This window comes from Antedon bifida, chromosome 4, assembly GCF_963402885.1.
Source record: "Antedon bifida chromosome 4, ecAntBifi1.1, whole genome shotgun sequence".
NCBI lineage: Eukaryota > Metazoa > Echinodermata > Crinoidea > Comatulida > Antedonidae > Antedon > Antedon bifida.
The window spans coordinates 31,577,427-31,594,956 of NC_136229.1; the positions used below are offsets into that span (position 1 = coordinate 31,577,427).

A 17,530-nucleotide genomic window follows, 5' to 3' on the forward strand; every position below is an offset into this window, starting at 1 on the left:
TTCCACAATTTGTCGCCCTCTAATTTTCCATAAACCTGTTTGTGTGTTTGTGTTTTCCGATCCCAGCATGCACGGCCTTTTCGTTATAGCAATCCAGTAATCATGGGTACGTGAAATTTTAAGTAAACTTTTACCAACTTAAATCTCCTTTTAGACATTTCATCATAATCTTTAACTTGGTAGACAGTAACATTTATAAGTTTGGAATAAATTGGTATCATTCATTTTACCAATATTATGATAAAAATTAGTATAAAAATGATGTTTGTGCAGTACTGTCTGTAGGCTTATTTTAGGGTAATTCCTGGCAAGCATCGGCCTGCAGTACAGTACGGTTAAAATTTACAGAGGCCTAAATCTAGGCCTAGGTTAGCCGTAATGGTAAATACAAAAATCAGATGACTTGCGTCCGAAAGATAGGCTACCCACACATTTTATAGTAATGATTTTTTAAATAATTTATAATTCTATTGCCTAGCTAGGCTAACCAATTATCAATTATTGTTATTAATTTGTAGGTATCGCAAGAGACAGGTGGCACAAGAGACGAAAGACTGGTGGAAAGAGGAAGCAACTCCACAAGAAACGCAAGTATGAGTTGGGACGTGCTCCAGCAATGACCAAGGTACAATTTGCTACTGGATCTGGGTTTTTTAACTATTTACAAATCTTTGACCAATGATAGCGACTAGCAAAACCGCTAGAGGGCAGCAGACATCTTTAGGGAATAGACAAGTGTGACCCTTAACCTGTTAAAAAGGGGTCAACTTGCGCATGAATTTACGAACTCTGATTGGCTATTCAGAAAAAACGAATGACTGTACGATCTTCTCCGGAAAATTCCGATAAATAATTTGAAATTCCTTTGCCCACATGTCTTCGCGATGACATTTTATTTTGGGCTCGAAATGTTAGTAAAATCAGAAAAAATCGAAAACATGCCTAATATTTTGGGATTTTGCTTATATATTTTAGATATATTTATATTTTAACAGTGTACGCCTTTGGTTTTACATAAATATCACCTATATTGGATCACAAAAGGTTTTAAATCACCTGATGCTAGGTGAGTAAGCAATTCTAGGCCGCGAAGTCCCTGATGACGTCATCACACAGCCTGGCTGAGGTGGGGGTATTCCTCTGGGACATTCGCGCAGTCCGGGGAGAGGGTAAACATAAAATAAGTACTTTCTATCTTATTTTTGTGATTTTGACACAATTTCCAAACAAAATGTGGTACTATGCAAATATATATTTGTCACCATCAACTTTCTAATTAAAAATATGTTCATAAAATGTATTTATATGTGTTTTAGTAGTATTTTCACCCAGTGACTATTTGTGTACAAAGGTCACAAACGCGGGGTGGGGATTCCTATGTAAACAAAGCATAGTGATGAGTGCCAAATTTTACACCTTATTTTATTCATAATTTTCGAAATACTCAATCAATTTTGTTGATTTAAAGTTTAAAATGCTTATGATTATATACTCTTTCAAACTGAACACTATTCAAATGCAGAAAGATAAATTGAAAAATATATGCCAGTCCCTACCAATGACAAACAATGATGTGCAGGGAAGCGTAACCAACTGAAATAACACTAGGCCTATAGATCTAGCCTAGTCCATATTTTACCCAACAGAAATAACATAGTGTGGCAAGCATAATAGTTTTACTCTTTTGCTCTGACTACTATACACTTGCGCTAGCCGTTCGCCAAGATTGGGTAACCAATTTTGCAAAAAAAAAGTTATCCAACCTTTAGTAGCTATAAGTATTTAATAACAAAATATAAAATAGTAATGCAACATACAATTTGTTAATTTTCTATTTGACTATTGTGAAATTATAATTAATCATGTGTTATACGCTTTTTAAAAACAAATTTAGATTGGAGCCAAACGTGTTCACATAGTACGTTGCAGAGGTGGAAACATCAAGTTCCGTGCTCTTCGTCTTGATACCGGCAACTTCTCTTGGGGATCTGAGCGTAAATATTTACAATTTTATTGCCTACTAAAGGTTATGTCATAATATTGTCCATTTTTTATTTAAATTTAAAAAAAACCTTCTAGCACATCCTTAAAAAAAGATCAATAAAACTTGAAAAAAAAAATTAAACTTTATATAATTTTATTATAATGTTAAAAAAACCAGAGCAGAATGATGCTTATGATTAGTCTTGCTGAAGGCTGCACAATGCTCCTTATGATTTAATGTCATAGTTACACTGACTGCTCTAATGGTTTCATCAAAATTTGTCCTAAATTATAGTGATGCTCTCCAGGTGGAATGCCATCCTGAGATGAGTAGTAGAAATTAGTACAGTCTTGTTTAATTCATTTATATGTAATTTTACTTTCTATGGACCAGAGATTCCGAAGTAAAAGATTGAATGAATGAATAACATGTAAATATTTCAATTTTGAATTCTTCTTGCTCCAAGTTTTTGGACGTTCTACCCCATAGTTGTATAATTGGGATCCATGTGTGCCATAGCCTACAAGTTGTTTGCACTTAATGAATGCTTTGAATAATACTTTTGTCACAATTAATCAGACTGGTCAATTGTATACAACCTATTTCATTAGTTATGCTGTGTCTAAATATAAAATGTCTTAACAATGTTGTATTCATTTTATTGGTATGTTTTTAACAGAGGTTACGCGGAAATCCCGTATCATAGATGTGGCTTACAATGCCAGTAACAATGAGTTGCTCCGAACTAAAACCATTGTGAAGAATTGTATCGTGTACATTGACTCAACACCATTCAGACAGTGGTACGAATCCCACTATGTCCTTCCGCTTGCTCGCAAAAAGAGTGCAAAACTAGTGAGTACATTTAAAAAAAAATTCATACACATAAAACAGTGAGTAACTCGCCAATTACAGGATGGATATACTATTTTATAATTTATAGTGCTTATAAACTAAGTCTCATTTGAGGCTTAGGGAGTGGAGTCGTGAGTTACAACCCTGGCACTAGGTCAGGATTGAACTTTTGGATTGGAAGGCAAGCATGTTAACCACCAAGCTACAGCTTCACTACAAAATTGGCATTACAGGTTTCAGTTACTTAATCATTATCTAGGGTCATGTTAGCCAAAAGGATTGGAAAACCAATGTAGCGGGTTAAATAAATACAGAACCTACTGTACTGTAGATTTTGCAGAGCAGGATGATGCTTATGATTAGTCTTGCTGAAGGCTGCACAATGCACCTCATGATTTTTGTCATAGTTACACTGACTGCTCTAAAAAATATGATATTTTGTCCTTGATCTCACTTAACGAATCAAACATTTGGAGGAAAAACATTTGCGCTTCATTTATTATTGTAACTGCAATTTTAATTTGCATGAGCTCCAACTAGTTAGGCATTTGTTAACATCACAAAAGTAGAACACTACAGAGACACTTTTTATTCACTTCTAAATCATCCAGTGAACAACACTTGCACAAATTTTCGCTAATTTTTTATACAAATTGCAAAATAGATTGATTTTACCTTGTATTTTAAATATTAGAATGAAGCAGAGGAAGAAGTTTTACACAAGAAAAGGTCAAAGAAGGCAACAAAGAAGTACGAACTTAGACGAAAGGAAGCCAAAATTGACCAACATCTTGAAGAACAATTTGGTGTTGGCAGATTGCTTGGTATGTTTTTTGTATCTTGTTTTTAAAAATATGCGAGCTGGGTTCAATCACAAATCAATGTATTTTGAAATAATGTCGTAATAATTCAAAAGGAAGGAAATTGGAAAATTCAGTTGCTATTAAATATTTATTTATTATTAATACTTTGTTTTAGAAAAGGCAGAATGATGAGTATTTGAAAATGTTCAGATGGGCGTGTTCAGTGTTGTTTTGGCACTCTTTGTCGCCCTGATGATGATTTTATCATAGTTACGCTGACTGCGAAAATATTGTATTGTATATGTAGGGGTAAATGTTAAGCTCTATCTACACTATTATTATTTATTCAGGCAAAAAAAGTGTGATGTGTGATATGCTTAAATATGGCAGTGATATTATGACATCATGTCCATATATGGACACATCACATAAAGTTTGATAGTGTAGACAGAGCTTTAAATGTTGTCAATTTGTTGCAAGTAACGTCCTTTTATTTTTCTTGACAGCTTGTATTGCTTCTAGACCAGGACAATGTGGACGAGCCGATGGTTACATTCTTGAGGGCAAAGAACTTGAGTTCTACTTAAGAAAGATCAAAGCAAAGAAGGGAAAGTAAATAACTAATCAGCTGTACTCTGATAAAAAAAATGTTCATATTAAAAATACCCTGATGGTGATACAGTATGTCTTTTCATGTTTCATTTTGTTTCTAATCATTTGTGTTAATGTATGTAGTGATGCTTTGAATGGAAATGTGATGGGGTTCTCCCACTTGAGGGCAGGGTTCATGGAATGCCATTTTGGCGACGGACATTTTTGTCTACAGGACAGACAATTAGCAGACGGAACACTTTGCTGACAAGACAATTTCACACCTTGCTCTGTTATTTCGTCGGTTATCCCTACATTCTTTACAGTTTACAATAACCATGAGTCTAGATGATGATTTTAATAATGCAGCAGCGAAGATTTGCATCTCGTGTATGTACAGTATAATATAATTGTTTGATGTATGGCCCACAATTATTTTTACTCAAATTTAAAAATATCCAGTTTAAACCCATTTATTAAACCAAGGTATTTTTTATTTTCCCTCAAACACCTCTACTGTAGTAACAACCACTTCTCAAATGTACTTGGTATAAACTACAAATTAAGTCAGGGAAAAACATCTGACCAATTACACAACTCCCTACTCCACAGTAGTTTAATACAATTACAACCACTTCTCCCTAGCATAGAAACAAAATGGCTGATTGGTCAAATACTCGGTCAGTGAATAGTCTGTCAACCAGTTTTCTGTCTGCAAAGTGGCATTTGGAAAACATCCCGTCGCCCTTTTAATTTGTTCTTTTGGATCAAACTCAAATTTGGACGCACAAACAAAATAAAAAATATAAATAATATCCTATTACCATTTAATTCAATCTTGAAATAATTGCATATTGTATAATATTGCATAATATATATCACCATTTTAATAACATTTATTTACAACTATACTTATGAAAAATAGTCGGCTCATTTAAAAGATTTACAGTTGGAATGTTCATTTAGTAGTATAGTAGTATTACAAATCACACACTTATCAATACAACTTGATAATTTAGTTTGGCGAACTTTGACGAATATTTACAGAAAATATTTTTACTTTGAGAACACAACTCCCTGAATAGTTTCAATTTGTAGTATCATGATATAAAACATACAATTTACAAAAAATATACTAGTACAGTACTACTACCACCCACAGTGATAATTATATTTTGTGGTCTGTACTATCCTACTGTAAATAATAATCTATAAATTAACATTATTTAAAAATATAAACCAGTGTTCATGGATTTCAATTTAACGTATGAAGAATGTTAATTTGTGATGATCCTGGAGCGGCCCAGGACCCAATCATGGGGTCTTTAAATTTAAAAATTGAAAAACCTCTAAATTTAACACTTTAAGCCTCTACATATTTGGAATATTTATAAAAATAAACATTTGTGCAATACAATTTGATCTTGGATCTATAAAAGACAAATCATTTTCTGCTGAAATATCTTTATAAACTTTAAAACATAATGTAATCAGTGCTCGATTCATTTCTCTTTTAGTAAACAAATCCAACCTGATTTATATGTATGTATATGTATTATTTTCTTCCTTTCTGAATACGTTATACTATTTTGCTAGTAAATTATGTGTCAATATAATTTTTAAATCATTTTGTATTGATGGGTTACGGACTCTACTGCTTTTCATTTGCAATTTATGTTGGCAGCAGGTACACTTCAAATTGTGACAATTATCATTTCAAGTATCTATATATGTAATTATAGATTTTATGCATATGGTATTTGAGGTATAGTCACTGAGGTATTAATAGATTGGATAGAGAGCGAACTACAATGTTACTGCAGATCAAAACGAGATTTGCCATACAGAGCCAGGAGACCACTGAACAATCAATACGCTAATCACACGTCCTACGCAGTCACACATCACTACACCTGTATTGCGTGTGTTGATAGTGTAAACTTCCTGTTAGAATCACTTCCCTGTCAGGAGTTCGCCCTCTATAGAGTTTGACCTTAATAGGTATGTAAACATTTCGTGCAACTTTAAATTGGTGGAGCACTCTGGGATCTTAATATATTCGGCATCTCAGACTGAAACCAATTCTCAAAATCTTCAATACTCATATTTACAACATTCTCCCTGATAAACTGAAAATAAAGACAAATATTATCAATAGATGAAAATGGCGAACAGACATTTACACAGTGGCGTAACGGCTATGAGCGCTCACTGGCTAAACCAAGGGGCTCCTGAGCTCAAGGGGCCCCTGAGCAGTGCCCAGAGAAAAAAACAGACATTAAAATATGTCGAAAAAGGCTAAAAACACCCCAGGCTTCCAGCGTTGGAGGGCCACTTAGGGTTCCTAAACCATGGGCCCCAGGCCTCTGCGTTATTATTGATTTTGGTATGAATTTGAGGGTGCTAATATCCCATGCTATACACAGTGCTTCTAAGTGTTTATGTTGTAAAGCTTGGTTCCCAGGATGAAGGAAGTAAACGTAACACAAAGTGGCCTTTTACAGCAGTTATAAACTCACCTCTATTGCTGCACTTATATCTGGTGAACACATTTCCCAGTGCCTAAGTCCTGATAGAACACTAAGGAACTTCTGTGGTGTAACCTTTCTACTCTCAATATTACCAATACTTTCCAATTTGTCAATAATTGCACTGCACTGCATTTCAGTTATTATATCTTGAGAAAGGTTTTCCTTTAAAGCATGGAACCTGTCAATTTAAAAGTAGATGATTTAGAACTTTTTAATACATAGCTTTTCTTTCTCATTGGACTTTTTTGTGGTTTTTTGTTTGCCTTTTTTTTCTTTTCAGGTTGCGTATATGGACCCATTCCTCTGTCAAAAATCTGCAGAGACCACATTGTTTTCATTACACTGCTCCAATCAATTAATGACCTAAACTATATTTTGTAACCTAACCATTTGCATTCACTTTCTCCTTTTTTCTTTTTCTTCTTCTCCTCTGCTGTTTCTTCAGGGTCTTGTCCTGCTTTCTTAAGTTCATCTAGTTGTGTACTTATATGAAGCTTTGTACTGATAGCTTTAAATTTTTCCTCACTTCTCCAAAGCCTTTTTCTGAAAATAGTCAAAAGCATTTCAAGTGGTAGTTGTATTTACAGGACACAACTTTTTTGTTTTTTTATGTATGTTTGAAAGTGTTTTTAGCCTTTTTCGACATATTTAATGCCTCTTTTTTTTTCTCTGGGCACTGCCCATGGGCCCCCATAAGCTCCAGGGTCCCTGGGTTTAGCCAGTGAGCGGTCATAGCCGTTACGCCACTGCTCATGAACGAAGTCTTTCATAAATGACTTACTTTTCCATCGCCTCAAGTTGATCATGGAGCATCAAATCTTTATCCTCCGCAACATCTCCAAACTTCAACCTCAAGTCAACAGGAAGGTAAGAATATTTTTTGCTAGGAAGCAACATTTTAAAATCTTGGGCAGGTGCACTAAATACAGAAAAACATTAATTTACTAACAACACAACCAAAAACAAATAATCTATTTTCAACTCGGCTTTGCCTCGTTAAAAATAAAGCAGTTAATTTTTCAACTCATGAAATATTCTCACCATCTAACTCATAAACATTCATTATTTGAACACAACGTGTATTACTGACCTAGTTGACCTCCGCTTCCAGTTAGTAGACTTTACCCATTTTTCAACTTGCACATTAGGTGTCTTCTTTTTCAAAACTTTATCCTGTTCCTCTAATTGCTGCCTCTACAAAATTACAATGTATTTTAAACAGTTTATAGCAGAAGAGTAAGCTACCATTTCAGAATGCATCCTGATATTTTTATTTAGGCATGAAAATCACAGTTCCACAATTGACAAAAAAGAACATCTTATTTGTTACTGACAATCTGTATATATGATGCATTGTGAAATAAAATGATTGAATTTCTTTTTTTTGTAGAATCAGACATTTTTATATATATAGGTAAGTATAGATGATAATATGAGCACATAATGAGCAAGTTGATGTACCTTGATGGGACAGGGTGTCAAGATGATGGGATTGGGCCTACTAATACTATTTTTAACTGGCATTTCTACAATTTTTAAATATATGGAATAAATGTGTCAAGGTATGGTGCTCCAAGCTGTTACTCGGAAATAAAAATAATTTAGTTTTAAACTATGATATCTTATTTTATCACAAATACATGCTCCTACAAAATAAATATAAAATTAAAAATAGTAATTTTAAACAGTTTTGGTATGTTTGAAAACTGGCCAAAAATAATTTAAACTTATTATAATTGATACGTTAACAATTACATTTGTACTTACAGATAATTCCTTTTTGAAGACATTTTTCTGCGGATTCCAATGATTACTTTTATTACTAACCATTGAAGCTGACCTACAGAGAACAACAAATTACTACTAAAGTGACTGATAAAGTGTGATTGTTAAATGGTTACCAATTATTAGAAATAACAGGGTCTTAAACTATGGGATAGCATCACCATTCACACTTAGGCTAAGGGAAACACACACAATTAAAAAAATCTCATATCTGAGTTAATACAATTTAATAATAATAATTGGTGAATACGGCCACAGGTTCCTAGAAGTTCTTGTGTTTTTAACACCTCAAATACTTGTTTCCTAAGTAGGACATTTATAAATTGTGTATGTTGTTGATTCTGTTAATTACAGTGCTTTGATCATCTTTGGAAAGGTGCTTTCAAAATAATGAATAATAGTTTTACCTTTCCCGTTTGTCAATTCGGCTAGTAGTTTCAGGGTCATTTTCATCGTGATATTTGGTGTCTTCTTGAATATTTATCAGTGAGCTATTTATAGCTGCACAGGGAATAAAAAAAATAAAGTTTAAACCTTCAGTTCTCTAAATGCTTTTAAATGTCAAATTAACGGCATTTGTTGTTTTTATTTGTTGTATGTATGTAAATCAAAGCCTACCCTTTTCATCTTCTACAGCCTTTTTTGTAGTTTCTTCTGGCTGTGCTGTTGCAAACATGTTTGACGTTGGGGACGAGCTTGAAACAACGGACAGAGCTTTACTAGGTGCTTGGATTGGTCCATTTGTAGACACTCGTCTTGCACTTCGATAAAACCGAGTTGTTGCTGTTAATGTACTTAACCTCCCAGCTGTCTTTGTTCCCTAAATAAAACAATAATTAGGTTTAGGTGTATTTTTATGTAATATACCACAAGCCTTCCTTTACTCAAATATGATTTTGTTGATATTGTTACTACTTTAAAACTATAATATAAAGATAATTATATAACACCTAAATAAATTCCTGTCATTTGATTCGATGATTGTGGGTCACATGGCGTGCAATAGTACGCACTATTAAACAATCGTTTAATAATAAACATTCATTATTTGTATACTGGCATATTGCTTACAATAAAGCTGAATTTGAAAGAATGTGTTTATCTAACATCGACAACATTTTAACAGAAATTAATTATTAATTACTTGCACATCAAAATAGTATTATAGTTTTTGGTTTTTTTTTGGCATTTCCTGCATAAAGTTATTACAAATTGTGTCGAACATAAGAAAACTTTAATTTAATTTTAGGAAAACAAAACAAATAAATTATTTCAAACCACCACTTCAAACTAGATATTCAATATTTGTGGTTGCTTACTTTTGCTCGAGTAGTAAAATCCATATTGGGAAACTAAATATAAAATTCCAATTGAAGATCAAGTTAAATCAAAAAGCATACAATATATTTACTATATAAGCAAGAAGAATTTCAACTGTCACATCTTTGGCCTTTGACAATAAAGTTATCTTGTATCTTGTATATAATTCACAGAATATTAACATCTATGAATGCTTAAATTTTAGGATACAATATTAATTCATTTAAAAAAAAAAATTTTACACTTACAATATTTTCAACAGGACTAGTAACAAAATGCATCCATCTGGATTCGTGGGTTTTATCTTTGTTCAATTTTTTTACAGTTGTTTTACAAAATGTACTATGTTCAAGTTCCCTGAAATAAAAATGAATATCAACGTTTTAGTAATTATCATTTAAAACATTAAATTAAATTGTGACCGAGTGTAATCTTCTTCATCAATGAAACAATTTGTTGAAATTTAAATATTCGATTAAAAAAACCAATGGCTTCTTGATCCATGGCTACGAATTCGGAGTTCGAATCAGGTACGGATTCAAATCGTACAAATTTACCACTGAACCCATTTTCCACGATTTTGATCTCAGGGCATTGGACCAAATCCAGTGCGATGTGAAAGCAGATTTAACCTGGGGCAAAAATAGTCAATTCACCTGGGTCACATTTCTAAGCACAACATTAAGTTGCATATGACTACAAAATATAAAAATTGCATCACTTACTTATATTTGATATTCCAACATAAGGAGATTGGCATCATTGCACCTGGAGGCTCACTCATCATTGCTTCTAGTAGCCAGTTCAGAGCACATAGTTGACGGAAAATTGCTCTCCTAAGGAATTATTAAAAGTTCTTTCTAATAATATATGGTATTTTTAAATGGCACGACAGTTCACCGTCTATAAACTGGACATCATTTAGGCTGAACCAAAAATGTCTGGTTTTCCATAAAGCACGGTTGTCAAGTGAATTTTAATTAAACAGAATTTGTGACTTTTTTGGAATTCTAGTTTAAATATTTAAAAATGTACACAAAACTTTTTACTTATAATTTTGTTAATTATTTAGCTACACTTTATCCAAGGGAATTCATTATTACAGTGAGAAATCTTTTCCTTGCTAATATTTTGAATTGTAATTATTCAATATTGAATTTGAAAGTCACATGTTCTAAATCTGCATTAGAAACCTAAGCTTTGTATTTTCTGCCAGAGCAGTCGAATCTGAACAAGCTCACCAAATGATGAACAAGTTCACCAAATGATATAATAATTCAATTCAATTTCTTTTTATATCATCCATATTAATAAATAATGATATAACAAAAGATGATTTGATGTTGCCATTTGTGTGTGTAGCAACTTACCTTTCAGAAGAATCTGTATGTGGCATTTCACAATTGATGTTTGCAGTGTATGGTGTGTACGGACGAGGAGGCTCAGATAACTTTTTCTTTTTAAACTTTCTTCTTTTATGAACTGTTTTAGGTGACTTGCCCACTATATCACTAATTAAAGACTTTTCAGAAGTATTTTCTTTCTCTTCAAAATTGCCTTGTTCGGAACTTTTAATAAATAATGAATATATAAATATATCTACATACTATAATTACAATAGAAATATATAAGAATCTGGCAAATATAACTAGGACATGTACTGAAACACACCCATTTATTAGGTGAATAATATAGTGGTAAAACAGGGTATTGTAAACCAAGTTGGCACAAGTTCAAGGTTCAACCAAGTTTGCGCAATTCAGCCAATACAGTTACAGTACTGCTATTCTCTGACATTTACATATCAAAGATAAAAATCTTGAATAGCACTTTTAAATATGACAAAGAAACAGAAGGACAGAAAGCTTAATGCTTGTATGAAACAAAACAAAAATTAACACACATCATAACTACATAAATACTTATTTGACAATGGATACAAAACTTGTTTGTTCTACATTAAAAATATCAAACTTACCCTGATGAAAAAACTACACTTTTTCTTCCGCTTTTTAAAAAGTAATTGCTAAAAATTAAAACCACATATTTATCAAAAATAATAATAGTAAGAAAAATAAAAATAATTATTTGATTAGGAGGGACATGGCACAGTCGGCTACTGGTGACGGTCATTCACTGTGATATGAATCTCCATAATAAACAACTAGAGTGTTGGTGTGATTACTGTATATAAAATATAAAGAAGATAGTATAGACAAATTATTTTTTGATCTAAACTAAATTTACTGGTATATTTAAATTGCATGTGGCGATAACAAAATGAACCCTTTTCCACTTTCTTTTTTAGAACCTTGGACTTTAAAAAAACAAGAGATGATATATTTAGAGAACTTTTATATATATTCTTACTTAATTTCAATGTCATTATTAAGATCATCATCAGTCTCATATTCAGAACTATCCTGCGATGCTGGCTGCCATTCTCGTCTTTTTTGCTCTTCTTTCTTTAGCCTTTCTATTTCTTTTGCATTCCTCTGGATTAACAACAAAAATGAATATAAAATTTAATATGTTACATTACAAACTTGTTAAGCCTGATTTCCATATAAAAACTGCATACATCATCATCACGTACGCATCATCACTGATGCAGCGATAGTTGGTAGTTGTTACATAAAGTAGAAGATTAATTGGCAAAGTTAAGGAGTATGCTTCTAAATCGAAATAATACTGATAAGTTACTCATTCAATTACATTTAAACTGAAAGTTACTAAAAATATAATTCAGCCAAAGTAAAGAATAAAGTAAACAATGGAAACCAGGCTTTATCAAAATCTGAACAGCTTAAACTAAAGATTTATTTTTGCATTTGGGATTTTTTATAATTTTTTTTCTGTGGACGCCTCTTGGCTTAGTAACTAGGATCTTTATAAATATTTAATTGAATTATTGAACTTAAGTAGTTTTTAAGTAGTCTTTATATATCAATTATTTTTTATTCAAACTCAAGCCACTTAACAAAAATCTTGCACATTTTAATCTGTTTCAATCTTTATTTTATTGAATGTTCTTCTCTTCTATATCCTTCATTTTATAAGCCATAAGCATTTCAACAATTATACGCCAAATAAAGCTTACTCTTAAACATTATAGTCACTGTAATGTCGAGAGGTTCATGTTTTATTTTAATAGTTCTTAATGTACTAAAACAGGATGAGGTCAGATCTTATCCTAAATTGAGCTGGGGCCATATTAAAAAAGAGTTGTATTCTTTTGGTTGTCAGAGATCTGCTTTTTTCTGAAAGCGGTCCACCTGTTTATACCTATATATTTATCTAGACTAGGGATAGCTTGTTTCAATAGAATGTATGATGTGTAATATCAATTGAGTACATGCTTACTCACCCTTTCTTCATCTTTCTGACGAATTATACTAAATACACCGTGCCCAAGTTTTGCTGATTGTACCATTTTCCTAATGAATAAAAACATAAGCATTAATTTAAACATTATTACCACGTTCACATCTTGTGAGCGGATAATCCATCATATAAACAAGGTACAAAGAAAAAACATGAGGTTTGAAGGCAGTTAGCAGAGTCTGTTTCATGCCATGTGAACACAATATAGGTACTGTATTAATTATGATCTTCTGTTGACAGACTTTTTGCGATCGTCTTAACATTCGATATTGCATATATAAAAGGCCAATTTACACAGACGAGCGGTAACGGTAATAAAAATATAGAATCTATGTTATTCCTTCTGACCATTTACACACAATGCGGAGCTGACGGGCGGTTTCCGCTCAGGATATATACAGATTCTATGTGGGACAAGCTACACGGTTTTCCACTTCTACTGAATGACCAGCTGTACATAATTATAAGTGAACCACATGACAATAAATTAATAATTAATAATTGTTTCCAAACCTTCCAGAAGCAACTTCTTTTGATAACGATTTCTGGTTTTTATTTGTCCGTCTTGTAAGTACAAATTTCTTTGGTGCTAAAGTCTCCTTTTGTCCAGGTGTTGAATCTTTCTTTTCTTTGTCTTTCTTTTTCTCTTCCTCTTCATCAGTACTGCTAGCCGAGTCTTCAATATTATTCTAAAACATAAATAATATATTAAACAAATAAAAACCTGTTACCATCAATATAAACTATTTATATTGTTTGAAGGTTAGAATTGCGAATTCAATATGTGATATAAAGTTTACGGTACATGACGTATTATAATTCTGAAAGTTTCTTGATGTTTCGATTGATCGTACTCAGTGTGTTCTACAGTGTGTGTGTGTCCTACAACCCCTCACTCCTGAGGATGATCAAAGTATATCAATCGAAACGTCGAGAAACTCAACAGTTCTTTTGAGAACTACATAATATGGGATGTAGACCTACCACAAATTTCATATCACATAAATTGTTTACAATTACAACTAACATATTGACTACTATTACTGTAGATTAACAAACTACTCTATTCGCTTTTAAATAATTTATTTAAATTGAATTCCCCAAGGTTGAGTTGCCTAGCAGCATGAATACCTCTTTCTAATCCAACTCACTCGATAAATAAAAAAAAAAACGATAATGAATATGACAATGATGCTTGTTGAAGCATTTGATTGCTATCTTAAATTCACAAATAATTGATCATTTTTTAATTAGAGATTACTTGTCTAATGTGTGTTTAATTCATGCAGTTTACAATTTCACAATCAAGTACTATTATCACATTCTCTTCGCCTACGGTTTCTAATGGCTGTCTAATTCTTATATATTACATTGTTATTTTATTTGCTGCACAATTCACCACCTGTAAAACATGGTGTTTTTATAGAACCATGCATTACCATACAATGAATGTTTATGAGTAATAAATAGAGTGCAGTCAATCTTTCAATGAATGGAATTCACCACATACAGATCAATGTTCATTATGTGTTCAATTATTCAAACACACCCACAATACTGTTTCTAAACTAAAATTGTTAATGAACCCGGATCATAGTCTAGACAGTGAAGCTAGACTATTCATAAAGACAGCGCGGAGTAAAACAGTTAATGAAGGTGCAAACTACATATGTGCCAACAACTATGTGTGGTGAAAAGTATCGACAATTTAAAAAAAAGTTGAATGTTCAATAGTCCTGTTCATCGTTCATTAGTGCAAATAATGAACGGCTTGTGATGTGACACATTTTTAACCAATCAAATGCCAAAATGGTTTGTTATATAATAATACAGACTAGACAAGTTTCTTATTTGAAGTTTGACGAACTAGACAATCAAATATACTGAAACAAAAACTAATGAGTAATAAAGAAAATGTAAGAATAATGTCTACATGTTTCTTCTATCTATTGTTTTCTTGTATTAAAACTTAACAGGAAACCATGTATTCAACCTATAATATATAATTTTAAAATTATATTATATACTGTACTGTATTCAAAATTGCTTTACCTCATCCAATTGTCCTAATGCATGCAGAATAAACCTTTTCTCGTCCAAGTATAGAGGCTCTCCAAGAAGTTTATATGCTTCATAATTAACAGAATTGTAACCTTGTTCATTTCTCTGTTTCTTTCTTCTTGTAAAATTTTGCTGAAAAACGGTTTCCCTTGTTGGAACGGCGCAATTATAGTGTGTGTCCGAACGGGCTAAGACATGCTTACCCTGGTCTGATTCAGTAGGAAGCGGTTTCACTTGAATGTAAGTTCTTGGGTCTTTTTGCTTAGGTGCCATTATTGTTTAACAATTAACAGATTTCTTTACAATATTCATACTTTATGATTATTATGCAACACTGTATCTAGATTACAAATATAAAAAAAAAATTAACATAAATATTAACATTAGTTTGAATATTATCAATTACAAATATATTATATGATTACATTATATATCAGTATACAACCCTACAGGGCGATACCGTGTCCTACGTGGTGTAGATTAATATGACCGAAAACCAGCATTTTAATAATTTTCAACACGTTTAGTTGCTGCGCAGCCCAAAAATAGTTTGCACTTACAAAAATAACCATCCTGACTTGGTCACTCATTACCATAAATTAGGGCATAACAACTTTAAAAACTAAAACAAGCTTTTTTATGTAAAAATAAAATGTTTGTAGTATTTGTAGGCCTACAGTAAACATTAAAACTGAAGTAAAAATCTATTCACATAGGCGGATCCAGCAATCAGACAAAGTTAGGCCCTATAATAGTTAGGTCAATAGACTCCGCCGAACACTGAATTGACGCTTCATGGTATGTTTGCAGTAGGCTAACTAACAAGTCATCGGTCGGGTTAACAGTCACTCAGTCACTTACTCCAGTATAATTCAACAAGGATCATTATAAAAACAAAAATACGGATTCCAAGAAAATACCTTATTACTGAGGTTGTGCGTATTCAATGAATTTCAAAAATGTACAAAAACAACGGGTTTTACCAGTTCACAATCATGCTGTCCCACAGTAAAAGTTAGCCGCTACCACTCGCTCAAAAGTCCTGTACTTCGACAAAATTAGCCATTTGATTTAGAAGACCTACACCCTCCGATGTATAATTTAATTTCACATTTAAGTTAAACTTGTTGTGAATAGTTTACCTAAATTATTGTGCTAATAATAAAGACCATTGAAGTTAAATTTCTTTAATTATTATTATTTCTAAAGTTTTAGCCTACTTTGTGATATTTTAATTTAAATTATTTTAACTATATTTTCATGTTGGGGGAGTAAGTAGATTATTCCGGAGTTAACGAGCAACTTGTTGCTAGGTAATAGTAAACAATGTCATGTTTCGCTCCATTGAATTTTAAAGGCTGATTGTTTACATACAAATGAATTACAACAATATTGTTGCAACTCCCTGGTTATGTATACTTGGCTGAACGCATGCTTGGTCGGGTTAGTGTTTGTTGACACAATATCAAGAAATCTGAGCCTCAAGTGATAGTAAAAATTAAAGTAGGCCTACGTACAGTAGCCTACTGGAGTCAGCAATTTCATTTCACGATGAGATCCCACCCGCTTGGTCTTCACCCCTACAATTTAATATTATAATTATCAAGATGATCGTATGTATAATTATTATACATACGATCATTTTGGGCCAATTTTACCGATCTATAGTTTCTGTTGCATATCCAGTAGTATTAAGTTTTGAAGGATAAGTCAACTTGACTTATTAAAATAATAGTGACTCGTTCTGCTAGAAGTAGGGATAGGCCTACTATCTTGGGTGATTGCAACACACGTGTTAACATTCTTTTTTTCGAAATGGGAAGAAGTTTCCTTAGGCCTTTACCTATCTTTTGTCGATGTTTTTTTTGTATTGACTATTTCGGCGACGAGTCCGCAACCCGATTCCCTGACCTTCTTTAATATTTGTATATATCTTTGATGATCTGGCTGTTCTGTTCGAAATCGGGAGTTGTTTATTAGTTGCTAATTAACAAAAAAACAACTCTGAAACAAAGTCATTTTATGAAAAAGAAAAAGAGGGGCGATAGTATAAAACGTAATAATAAATAATTTCTAATAATAATTGTTTTCATTTCATATACAATTTGTTTGCCTTTCGTGGGCAAAACTAATTTTTATTTCATTTAAAACTGTCATCATTACAGATAAAATAGGTGATTAAGATAAAGATAACAAAAAGTCTATAGAATATAGTA

The 17,530-nt window shown here is 32.3% G+C and overlaps 3 protein-coding genes across 3 annotated transcripts in view; 1 reads left to right on the plus strand and 2 right to left on the minus strand.

The window, feature by feature from the left end:
• The first annotated feature begins 13 nt into the window (after positions 1 to 13).
• Positions 14 to 4,326, plus strand: LOC144839804 (small ribosomal subunit protein eS8-like). The gene is made up of 6 exons (XM_078695303.1): positions 14 to 106; positions 519 to 625; positions 1,895 to 1,994; positions 2,664 to 2,839; positions 3,534 to 3,663; positions 4,149 to 4,326. Exons 1-6 carry the CDS (start codon positions 103 to 105, stop codon positions 4,256 to 4,258), a joined length of 627 nt encoding a protein of 208 aa, XP_078551429.1. The 5' UTR covers positions 14 to 102; the 3' UTR covers positions 4,259 to 4,326.
• LOC144839799 (ATP-dependent 6-phosphofructokinase, platelet type-like) overlaps positions 4,071 to 17,530 on the minus strand; it is a 97,245-nt gene continuing 83,785 nt past the window's right edge. Inside the window, exon 23 of the transcript XR_013611784.1 lies at positions 4,071 to 4,086. The gene's annotated coding sequence lies outside the window, so the exon portion shown is untranslated. The remainder of the gene's footprint in view (positions 4,087 to 17,530) is intronic.
• Positions 5,450 to 16,368, minus strand: LOC144839633 (coiled-coil domain-containing protein 60-like). The gene is made up of 17 exons (XM_078695076.1): positions 16,235 to 16,368; positions 15,306 to 15,654; positions 13,767 to 13,942; positions 13,237 to 13,306; positions 12,240 to 12,364; positions 11,848 to 11,895; positions 11,240 to 11,437; positions 10,595 to 10,705; positions 10,118 to 10,226; positions 9,168 to 9,369; positions 8,957 to 9,050; positions 8,532 to 8,604; positions 7,855 to 7,958; positions 7,546 to 7,683; positions 7,152 to 7,307; positions 6,753 to 6,942; positions 5,450 to 6,362 (listed from the first exon to the last, which is right to left on the minus strand). The coding sequence occupies exons 2-17, from the start codon at positions 15,585 to 15,587 to the stop codon at positions 6,258 to 6,260; spliced, it is 2,181 nt and encodes a 726-aa protein (XP_078551202.1). The 5' UTR covers positions 15,588 to 15,654; positions 16,235 to 16,368; the 3' UTR covers positions 5,450 to 6,257.